Source organism: Leptopilina boulardi, unplaced genomic scaffold (assembly GCF_019393585.1).
Source record: "Leptopilina boulardi isolate dan_hultmark-lab unplaced genomic scaffold, ZJU_Lbou_2.1 LbouV2_130, whole genome shotgun sequence".
Lineage (NCBI taxonomy): Eukaryota > Metazoa > Arthropoda > Insecta > Hymenoptera > Figitidae > Leptopilina > Leptopilina boulardi.
The window spans coordinates 736,122-748,127 of record NW_026137675.1 but is presented as its reverse complement, the minus strand read 5'-3'; the positions used below and the strand labels follow the sequence as shown (position 1 = coordinate 748,127).

The following is a 12,006-nucleotide window of genomic DNA, read 5'->3' as shown; positions in this document are numbered from 1 at the left end:
CAAGGGAATGTATATAACAGTTTTGGTAAACGATCTGAAATCATAATTATATGCTGAGTCCAAGAACAGTGAGACTTTTAATTTATAGCATTGGAATTGTTTTGTTAATGTCATTGAAATTGGTAATGACAGAGAGTCTTGGTATGTCAAAACTTGTGACAGTTGATTTTGAGATTTATGGAAGAGTCCAGGGTAAGTGACGCAGAACTGCAAAGAAAACAAACATTTTTTATTTATAATATTTAAAAGTATGAAATTAAAATTTTAGTTATCTACAAAAAAATTTTTGTTTCAGGTGTTTGCTTCAGAAAAGTGAGTATTTAAAATTAAAATTTGTGAATTGTTTTTCTATATTAAGATTCCTATATATATATTGTTATTTATAATAAAAAAACTTGTCCATCAAAACAAAATCTATATAGAAATCTCCTTTTTTATCGACATTATTTTTTGGCTGTTCGCTAGTGAACTCTAGCGGTGAAATTATATACCGATTGATGGTAACTGGTTTTTTTTTAAATTTCATAAAGAATTCTCTGTTATTTATTATTTATTTAGTTATTAAATTAAATTTACAAAGTTTTTTTTTTATTTTTACAGTATACTCAAAAGGAGGGTAAAAAATTAGGATTAATTGGATGGTGCATGAATACTGATAGAGGAACTGTTATTGGACAATTGCAGGGAGAAAAAAGTAAAGTTCATGAAATGTAAGCAAAATATTTCATATTTTGACAAAAAAAAATTTTTTTTAAGAAACGAAGGTGAAAATAGTTTAAATAAAATCATTGATTTAGATTATTTCTATTTCTCTGTTTCTGTTTTTATTTTATTTTCTGTATTTGAGTGATATTCTGAGTAATCAGTTTAAATTGGACCTAAAACAAAAATTTATTGTTCCGTTGAAATTTTATTTATATTATTTTTAATTAATTATTATTTTTTGTACAAGTTTTGTTTCATTTTTTTTTATTTTTGTTTCATAAACATTCATTTATTTATAAAAAAAATAAATTTTTATAAGAAATAAACAATCAACTAAAAATCACGTCTTTTCACGCTGTGAAAATAGACATTTGGCTAAAGTCACGTCATTTTATGACGTGAAAATAAATTTTTGGATAAAGTCACGTCATTCAACGGTTTTAAAATAGACATTTGGATAAATTAACGTAGTTTTACGTCGTGAAAATAGACAATTGGCTAAAACCACGTCTTTTTACGCCGTGAAAATAGACATTCGGTTAAAGTCACGTCTTTTCGTGGCATGAAAATAGAAATTTGTCTACAATCAAGTCATTTTACGGAATAAATATATACAGTCGGTTAAAATCACGTAGTTTTGCGGCGTGAAAATAGCCATTCGGATAAAATCACGTTTTTTCAAGAAGTAAAAATAAAATTTGACTAAAGTCACGTAGTTTTGCGGCGTGAAAATAGCCATTCGGCTAAAATCACGTTTTTTTCAAGAAGTAAAAATAAAATTTGGCTAAAGTCACGTACTTTCGCGGCGTGAAAATAGCCATTCGGCTAAAATTACGCTTTTTCAAGGAGTAAAAATAAAATTTGGCTAAAGTCACGTAGTTTTGCGGCGTGAAAATAGCCATTCGGCTAAAATCACGTCTTTTCAAGGAGTAAAAATAAAATTGGGCTAAAGTAACGTTATTTTAACGGCGTGAAAATAGACAATGTGCTAAAGTCACGTCTTTTCAAGGAGTAAAAATAAAATTTGGCTAAAGTCACGTAGTTTTGCGGCGTGAAAATAGCCATTCATCTAAAATCACGTTTTTTTAAGAAGTAAAAATAAAATTGGGCTAAAGTAACGTTATTTTAACGGCGTGAAAATAGACAATGTGCTAAAGTCACGTAGTTTCGAGGCGTGAATATAGACATTTGGCTAAAGTCACGTCTTTTAACGGCGTAAAAATAGAAAACAAATTATATTTATTAAAATAATAATAAAAAAATTTTTTCATTAAATATTTCAGGAAACTTTGGCTACAACATAAAGGAAGTCCAAGTTCATCAATCGAAAAAGCTGAATTTCGTAATGAAAAAGAAATAAGTGAATTAACAATGTCTGGTTTCTCCATTAAAAAATAATTCAATTTTTTTTGTTTGTTGAATTACTTTTTATTAAATATTTTCTCGAGAGAAAAAAATTTTTGTATTATAGACAATTTATTTTCTTAATAGAAATAATAATAATAATAGAATAATAATGTAATATTTATTTTTTGTAAAAATTAATTTGTTTTTACTAAGTTATTTATATTATTTATTTTTTAACAAATCGATACTTTTAGAGATTATTGATTGCAATTATAAATGTATATAGTTTTATTTATTTATTTTTAATAATTTTATACCTAATTGACCAAAAAAAAAAAAAAAAAAAATAAAGAGGAAAATAATACTTTTGTATGATTTAATTTTAAGATATTTCAGTTATATTTTATGAAAATTTTTATGTAACATTTTATGTGTAACATCGAAATTTGTTTATATTAAATAAAAAAATTTTTAAATATTATGAAAAATTTATGTGTTTTTATGAATTACCAAATGAATTTCTGAGGTATGATTTTATATTAGTTGTTAATTAAAAATCTATGTATTACTAGTTATAAATTTATGAGTTATTAGTTAAAAATTTATGAGTTACTAGTTGTAAAATTTATGAGTTACTAGTTGTAAATTTATAAGTTTTTTGTTTTTATTACTTTAGAAATTTATGAGTTATATGAGAAATGATTTTGAAAAAGAAATTTTCAAATTAAAGTGACACAAAAAGAAAGAAAAACGTGAGTTAATGCAAGAGTGCTTGAATTTTTTTACCACCTCTACTGTTTTATAAAACTCGTGTTTGTTCATAAAGCCTCAAGAGAGCCTCAGTACGATTCTCTCTCTTCGACTGTCAGCGGGTTTTCCTTAAATATATACCTTTCGCCTCTGCTTTTCAAATTCACACACGGGTTCAAATTTTTCTTTATTATTTTTAAAACAAAAAAAAAAAATTAGAAAAATTTCCACCATTCCAGTTTAAAAAAAAAACACACACACACACATTTCCTTACTAGGAAAGTATTATTAGAAAATTTCAATTTTTAATTTGAAAAAAATAAATTTGAAAATTATAAAAATTCAAGTAATTTGAATAAATAATTACTGTATCAATGGAAAAGTGACAAGAAAAAGAAAAAAGTGAGAATTGTGAAATAAAAATTAGTGAAATATAAAAAAGAGAAAATGAAAGAACTCTAAAAAATGTGGATTTAAGGAAATTCCAGGATGAAATGCTTCAAGATTTTTTTTAAGCACACATGGCATCCACAACAGGTGATTGTTTTTTTTGCCCAATTTCGAAATTTTCATCTAAAAGAAAAATATGAAAAAAACTATAAATAAACAAAATATTTTTAAATATTTAAAAAAAAATATTTAAAAATATTCTTAAATATTTAAAAAAAAATATTTAAAAATATTCTTAAATATTCTTTAATGAATGTTAAATGAAAATATTAAAAATCTAATGTTTATAGCAGAGAGTGGAGATTGATTCTCGTTATCCTTGACTCGAATTTCCTGGTTCGAATAATAATTTACAAATCAGAAAAAGATTTTTTCTTTTCCTTTCACTTGAATGCTTCGCGATTTGAGAATTTTTTCCGCAAATAAAGACGAGGGCAAAAAAAAAAAAAATTGAAAACAGAATAAATTTTTTTGATATTATTAAATTTAGTGTTTTCCTATAGGATTTTTTTTATTAAAAAAAATATTCTCTATTAAACTATTAAAAATACATTTTAAAAAAATAATCAGTGTCATTAAAATTACTTCACATTGATGGAATTCGAATTTTTTTTTCCCCATTGAAACTTGATATTGAAAAAATTTCTAGTGAATTTTAGAAAATAAACAAAATTCTCATGAATGGAAAAAATTTCTTTTTTCGAATTAAAAATTGCTATTAAATCAACGGCCAAAAACGTAAAATTAAGGGAAAAGAGGGAAAAATTAAATTTTTTAAGGGAAAAAATATTAATATTAAAACAATTTAATAAATTATAAATATATAATTAATTATTTATAATTTATATTAAATTAAATAGAGAAAAAAACAAGTTTGAAAACCAAGAAGGTCGCGTGTTTGCGTTCACATCCTGTTTTTAGTATTTTAGGTCTCGCAGCTGATGAAGATCACCGTTATCGCTCGACGAGTTGTTTTTTTTTTCTTTTCTTTTCTTTTTGATTCAGAATGCGGTTTAATAATAATCACTCTAAAAACGTTTTTAACTACATATATAGTAACTGAGTGATTCAATCTTGAGTCGCGGGAAACAATCCGTTAAATATATCTAATGTTGCGCTTAGAGGATGTGGCAAAGATAATTTTAAAATTTAGTGCACTTAAACTATTTAATGAAAAAAAATAGTTAAACATTATCAATGTAATACGTATTAGTATTTATATTAAATATTATTAACAATTTATATAAAAAAAAGTAAGAAAAAAAAGTGAAAAAAAAATTATTTATTATTTAATATTTATTATAACGGATAATTTTTTTGTAATTTCAATAAAGGTGTATTTTCCGAGTTTATTGATGATATTTTGATAAGATATATAATTAATATAATAATAGTTTAGATAATAATAATTAATCTACACTATGAGTTTTGTTATCGGATAACAACCTCATAAATTCTTGTTATACTGATTGATTTTTTTTTATCAAACAATTTTCTATAGTTAGTTAATAATTGCAATTAACATTCAATTATTGTATTATTATATATACCAATGGAAAAATATTATTATTTAATTAACAATTTTTAATTATAATTAAAAAAAAGCCCAAAAACTAAATAAAAGAAATACCTAAATAACTAAAAATCTAAAAAATATAATTAAAAAATAAATACGAGAAAAATAAATAAAAAATAAAATAAAAATTTTAATTTAAAAAAAAATAGAAAAAAATTCCTTTTAATAATTGATTTTCCGTGTATAATGAAAAATATTTATATATAAAGTGAACGTGTTATGAACTTTCAGCATCAGATTCGTGATCGCAAAGCCGACGATTCAAAAGACGACGACGACTACTCTCACTTTCATTTTATCAGCGATTCGTTTACATACTTCAGTTAAACTTTCTCTATAAATTTATCTAATGTTTATGTATATAAAACGAAAAATCTAGCGGAACACTTTTTCAATAATAATAATAATAATAACAATAATAATGAATCTATTTAATTATTGCGCAATAATAATATTTAAAAAAAAAAAAAATTTTTAATGTTGGGAATGGAAAATTTAAAAAAGAAATTTTTTTTCTTTAAACTCAATTGAATATAAAAAAATCAAATCACATTTTTGACTATCGACTTTTTAAAAAATGAGGTAAAAAAAAATTTCTCAAGAGATTTTTCCATGAGTATTGTGTACTTTTAGATAATACACTAATCTTAACTAGAAAAATGTGAAACAATGATAATTTAAAAAAAACAAAAAACAAATGGTTACAAGCAAATAAAAATTAACAGTAGTAAAATGTACGAAAATAATAAAAAAAAATTTAATTAATATTCATATATAATATTAATAGTAATAAATAATTATTATAAAAAAAAAATTGAAATGTAAAATGAAAAACAATTTTTTTTTGCCAACTGCAGAAAATTCGTGTGTAATATGAAAAAAAATATTAAACTATTATATTGTTAAATAATCTTCACTGTATTATGTAATGCAGGTTCTATTATTATTTTTTTTTTTTTATAGGTATGCAAGATACGCGTACCTATATATTTATATGTATACAGTACATATTGTGGAATTGTATATTTTGTCATTACGAAAGAATTGCTTTATCTCATTTAAAGTCGACAATAGAGTGAATTATCACTTTTAAGAAGACAGAGATGAATGTAAGAAAAAAAAAAAATTCTTTGAGGAAAAAAACACACAATTTGCTCTAAAAATTTAGAATTAAAAAAAAAAAATTATTTTTAAATATATATTTTTTTAAAATGCTTCAACATTAAGTAAATAATTAATTAATTATAAAATTATTATAACAAAATTATATATACCAATTAATAATAACAAATAATAATAATAATAATAATAATAATAATAATAATAATAATAATTAAAAAAAATAATAATAATAATAATTAATAATAATATAATATAATATATTATTAATAATAATTAATAATAATTAATAATTATTCTTAAATTTATTTACTTTTTAAATTATTTATTAATAAAAATTATAATAATAAATGATAATTATTATAATAAATATTAATTAATAATAATTGAAAATAGATGCAATAACAGTGCGGCTATGCTCAAATTTTTGTCCACAAGTATAGAAACCCGCCCAGACGAGGGATTCGATCATTTTATTGGTCATTCCTCAAGGTCATGAAATGGCAACCAATCATCGTGACATGACCTTGAAAATTAACCAATGAAATTCGTCTAAGCACTGCTAGGCGGTTCCCTATCAGAAATTGACTACTGGCGCAATACTGCTACCATTATGTTGGCAGTAGTGAAATATTATCAATTATTATTAATTATTGTTGTGTAAATAAATAAATTTTTTATTATTATTAATATTTTATTAATAATTATAATTATTTTTTTTTTTTTGTTAAATTTTAGTAAAAAATAAAAAGTATAAACAAAATTAAATGCATAAAATTGAAAAAAATATATTTGTTTAAATAAAAAAAAAAAAAATGAAATTTTTGAGGCGGGCGACTAAATTGTCTCGGTTTTTTTCTGATTAATTGACGCGCTCGGTATTAACTATTAAAGAACTTATGGGAGATAACAAGGATCAGGGGTCGAAACTGACTTGATAATGTCGCTCTGCCATCGTTAACCAGTCAGTCTTTATACTAACATTGTAACAGTACAAGCCATTATAATCTCTTTTTTTTTCTTCTTTTCCTTACTATATATTTTCAAAACACGGTAAGCGGTGCAGTTAGTGACACTTATATATATACATATATAATAATAAATAATGTTTTTTTCTCAATGAAATTAAAGAATAGTAGAAAAAATTAAATAATTTCAATTTAAGCATTATTAATAAGAAATAAAATAAATTATTATATAATAATTAATTAATACAATTATTATTTGTATTACTAAATTAATTATTACTATTAATTATTATTTATATTATTTAATTATCATTAATTATTATTGTTAAAATTATCATTAAATAATTATTATAATAGTTATATAATGAATAATATAATAATAATTTAATATAATTAATAATTAATTAATAATTAATTAATAATTTAATTTAATATAATAATAAAAATTTATTAATAAAGTGAAAAATAAATAATTTTTTGTAGCGGTAACGTTATTAATGTAATTAATTAATTTAGATATTAAAAAAAATTATTTAAATAAAAAAAATTAATATATTATTAAAAAAGAATTTTTTTAAAAACTAAAATTTCTTATACCACAAAATAATGTAATGATTAATTAATTTAAAAATTTAAAAAAAATTATATTTAAACAAAACTGAAATTAACGTGTTTATCATTAAAAAAATATTTTTTTTTAAATAAAAATTTGTTAAACATTTAAAAATAAAATTACGATAAAATAAAATGAATAATAATTAGAAGATAAGAAAGTTTTAAAGAGTTTCCGAGACAAGAAAAAATTTTTTTTTTCTTTAAATATTAAAAGAATTGTTAAATTGATTGTTTGTAAAAAAAAAAAAATTTAATGAAAAAAAAGAAAAATATTGTCAACTGTACATAATATGTACCTATATATATATATATATATTGAGTGTCGGTAGCTGTACCACTTATCTCATTTCCTAACCAGCTGGTTCAATATTCAAGCTTCATTGGTTCGAAACGTCTAATAATAATAATTGAAGCTTTCTTTTGCCGCAATATACGAAAAAAAAAAGAAACGAGAACATTAACTATTTTTATATGCGTAGCAATTGTTTTGAAATGAATTGTTGGTGAAAGTTTTCTTTCCAAGTCATATTTGGGTGGAGAATTAAAAAATAAAAAACAAACATAAGTGATAAACAATTTAACTGAACAACTAATGAAATGACAATAACAATAAATGTCGAATTATTTTAAACGCTCCTAAAGGAAAACATGAATAAAAAAAGTTTGGAACTTCCTTCCAATCATACGCACTGTAGAACTATAGATGTGAGTTAAGAAAAATTTATTTGATTAAATTTAATTTCAGAAAATCTAATAACAATCTTAATAATAATAATAATAATAATTTTACTAAATAGAATAAAATTTTTCTTTATTATTATTAATTTATTAAATATTTCAATTAAAGATTGAAATAACATAAAGAAAACGAAAAAAAACTTTAATTGGAACAGCGATATGTTTTTCAAGAACAACGAAAACTTTAGTTGCGTATTTTGTGCGAGATTTTGCAATAAAATTGTCTGTCTAACAAAAATTGAATTTTTTCTACACTTTTAGGTGTATTTTCTCTCACAGCACCAGAAATCCTAGGATATTCCAAAAACATCCCTTGGATATCCTAAGGATACTTTAAGGATATCCAAAGTAGCGGCGGTTAGGATATCCTAGTGATATCTAAGGATGTCCCTAGGACGTCCCAGGGATATCCTAATCATTTCCCCGGATATTATTAGGATATCCTGTGGATATCCCTGGGATAATTATGGATGTCCTTAGGACGTCCTAAGGATATCCACAGTATGTCTATATTATCTTAAGGGTTAGAATATCCTTGAGTCGTTCTAAAAATGTCCCTAAGGTATCCATTAAATGACCCTAACATACAAATTAATTAAATAAAAATGAAAAACATATTTTTTTGGATGTATTTATAATGTATTTCCAAGATATCTAAAATGTACTTTCCGTGCGTGTGTTAGAACAAAAATTTTTTATTCCGTCAGTCCCATAAAAAACGATATCACTAGGATATCCCAGGGATATCCCTAAAATATCCCCAGGATATCCCAAAAATATCCTACGTAACGGCGGTTTGGATGTTCTGAGGATATCCTCAGGATATCCTAGGATATCTTATGGACGTTTTCAGGATATCCTACATTAGTTTAGGATATCCTGAGGATATCCTCAGGATATCCTTTTGTTGTGAGGGTTGTGCAAGAAATTGCGATAAAATAGTCTGCCTAAGAAAAATAAATTTTTTTATCATAAAGGTTGACTAAAGGGTGGTAATAGGGGTCATCCTCTACTCGTATTCAGGTGTCAATTTTTTTCTACACTTTTAGGTGTATTTTGTGCAAGAAATTGCGATAAAATAGTCTGCCTAAGAAAAATTGAATTTTTTTGGGCATTTTTTTTATCATAGGGGTAGACTAAAGAGTGGTAATTCTATTATCATTATCGATGTGAACTTCCCCGACATCTATTTTAGTGAAACATTTAATAATTAATCTATAACTTCTAACTTAGAGTCAGTTATTGCATCTATACCCTATATTACTATTAATTAATTAATTAGTTAATTAGTTAATTAATTAACTTATTTAGCAATTAATCAATAGTAATTAATATATATAATTCAATAAAAATTAATTTTTAAAATTTATAGATTTAATATATAATTAATAATTTAAATAAATAAATAATAAATAAAACTTACTCAACAGGTGGATCATCCATTGAGATTCGATCAAGGAAAAATGGAAACAAATTCTCCAGGTGAAACGGAATTATCAGAAATGAAAACTGTGACAATGTCATCGATGAATGTCACAGCATCAAATCCAAATCATTCCAATGATCATCAATGTCGAAATGGAACCTGTAAAATGTCAACAATTAGACATAATCCACAACCTGAGAGTCCTTGGCATTATTTAAAAACTGTTTTTCTCATTAGCGTTATTATTGCTCTAATTATTTGGATAATTGTTTATACTTTATTGGTTCAATACAAAGTATTGTAATCATTTATTATTATTATTATTATTATTATTATTATTTTTAATTAGTTTTAACTTGACTTTTTTTACTACGATTTTTAACAACTATGCGTTAATTTTTAGTTTTATATTTCATTATTCTCTTTGTTATTTTTGTTAAGTTATAATTAGATTATCTAATTAAATAAAATTATTAATTAATAATTAATTATTAACGCTCTTTAACTAATTTTCATGAAATTGTAAAAAAAAAATATTATAAGTTATAATTATTTACGAATATTTATAAACAATATTTCTAAATTATTGATAAATATTTATAAATTTTCATAAATAATTCAAATAACGATTTATAATTTTTTTTTGTTAGTTAACTGTGTAACTAATTATTTAATTAATTATGTAATTAATCATATAATTATTTGATTAATTATGTAATTAATCATGTAATTATTTAATTAATTATGTAATTAATCATTAAATTATTTAAATAATTAAATAAAAATTATTTTGTTAAATCTATTCTGTAAATATTAAAAACTGAATATTTTTATAATTGTACAAAAAAAATTTTTTAACATGCTGTAAAAAATTGTAAATAGAAATTTTTAATATCGATTAGTTTATATAGTATTGTGAATAAGAAAAAAAATTTTATTACAAAAAATTTTGTTAATATATAATTTATTGTAAATATCCAATCGACGATTGTATTCATATGCAAAATTTTTTGTATACAAAAAAAAATTTGTTATTAATCGCAACAAAGTTGAATTAAAAAAAAAGTATATTGTTTGTTAAAATTGTTAAATAATTGTTAATATTAAATTTAATTATGAAAAATATTGCCAAAAAATCACCACAAAAATGGATTCGAAAAATGTATATATATATATATGTTGTTTAAAAATAACAATTTAAAAAAATTGAAAAAATTTTTTTTTATACATTTTGTCTGTTTTTATTAAAAAAATAAATAAATAAATAAATTTTCTTCAATTCTGCAAAATTTGATTTACGTTAATTAACCATTTTTTGACGTTACTAAGAAAATCCCAAAAAAAATTTTACAACTTTTTAGATATTTTTTTATAATAATTATTATTATTTATTGTAATTTAATTATATAATTATAATTATAATTATTATTATATTTTTCTATTACTATTACTATTACTATTCTATTACTATTACTATTCTATTACTATTACTATTATTATATTATTAATAATTATTTATTTATAACCCGTGTGGAAAAAGCCACGATCTTGCCCTCAAGAGTTCGGGGCCCCCGGCGGGGGCCCATGAGGGCTGATCCATATGGCGAATCCATGAGGGGCACCGTAGGGGCCCCGCATGGATCGCCCTCATGTTCGATTAGCAAAATTTTCTAAGTCCAAAAATCAAATATTTTTTTATCACCAAAAAATTAATGTTTATAATGATTCAGAACCACGAAAAACGCGTTTTTAATAAAAATATATTTACACTTTTTTGAAAATAACACTCACACTTATGGCAACATAGATGAGGGCCACCGTAGGGGCCCGCATGGATCGCCCTCATGTTCGATTAGCAAAATTTTCTAAGTCCAAAAATCAAATATTTTTTTATCACCAAAAAATTAATGTTTATAATGATTCACAACAATGAAAAACGCGTTTTTAATTAAAATATATTTTCACTTTTTTTGAAAATAACACTCACACTTATGGCGAATCCATGAGGGGCACCGTAGGGGCCCCGCATGGATCGCCCTCATGTTCGATTAGCAAAATTTTCTAAGTCCAAAAATCAAATATTTTTTTATCACCAAAAAATTAATGTTTATAATGATTCAGAACCACGAAAAACGCGTTTTTAATAAAAATATATTTACACTTTTTTGAAAATTCACCTGAGATGATTCATGATAATAATCATAAAGCATATAATTAATTATATTTTATAAATTGCATTTGATTGGAAAATATAATTTAATATCTTAACTTTAACTAAATAATGATGTTAAGCACTTTTCTTTGTTAGGTAT

General features: G+C 22.8%; 2 protein-coding genes across 5 annotated transcripts; both read left to right on the top strand.

The window, feature by feature from the left end:
* The first annotated feature begins 50 nt into the window (after positions 1-50).
* Positions 51-2,393, top strand: LOC127291295 (acylphosphatase-1-like). Its single transcript, XM_051320360.1, has 4 exons — positions 51-192; positions 296-312; positions 601-710; positions 1,989-2,393. The coding sequence occupies exons 1-4, from the start codon at positions 51-53 to the stop codon at positions 2,101-2,103; spliced, it is 384 nt and encodes a 127-aa protein (XP_051176317.1). The 3' UTR covers positions 2,104-2,393.
* Positions 2,394-2,891: 498 nt separating this feature from the next.
* Positions 2,892-10,218, top strand: LOC127291296 (uncharacterized). Of its 4 annotated transcripts, none has more exons than XM_051320362.1 (3): positions 6,875-7,000; positions 7,906-8,235; positions 9,699-10,218. In XM_051320362.1, exons 2-3 carry the CDS (start codon positions 8,179-8,181, stop codon positions 9,996-9,998), a joined length of 357 nt encoding a protein of 118 aa, XP_051176319.1. In that variant the 5' UTR covers positions 6,875-7,000; positions 7,906-8,178; the 3' UTR covers positions 9,999-10,218. The 4 variants fall into 4 exon arrangements, with proteins under 4 accessions (XP_051176321.1, XP_051176319.1, XP_051176318.1 ...); XM_051320361.1 differs by having other exon boundaries at positions 6,906-7,000; positions 7,889-8,235; XM_051320363.1 differs by having other exon boundaries at positions 6,907-7,000; positions 8,010-8,235.
* The last annotated feature ends 1,788 nt before the right edge of the window (positions 10,219-12,006 follow it).

What these genes read in the sequence shown, in the direction of transcription:
- LOC127291295 (XM_051320360.1), top strand. Translation starts at nt 51, where the DNA reads ATGCTGAGTCCAAGAACAGTGAGACTTTTAATTTATAGCATTGGAATT. An exon ending in AAAAGTAAAGTTCATGAAAT is followed by an intron (nt 711 to 1,988) that starts GTAAGCAAAATA and finishes TAAATATTTCAG; the next exon opens with GAAACTTTGGCTACAACATA.
- LOC127291296 (XM_051320362.1), top strand. Translation starts at nt 8,179, where the DNA reads ATGAATAAAAAAAGTTTGGAACTTCCTTCCAATCATACGCACTGTAGA. An exon ending in CGCACTGTAGAACTATAGAT is followed by an intron (nt 8,236 to 9,698) that starts GTGAGTTAAGAA and finishes CTTACTCAACAG; the next exon opens with GTGGATCATCCATTGAGATT.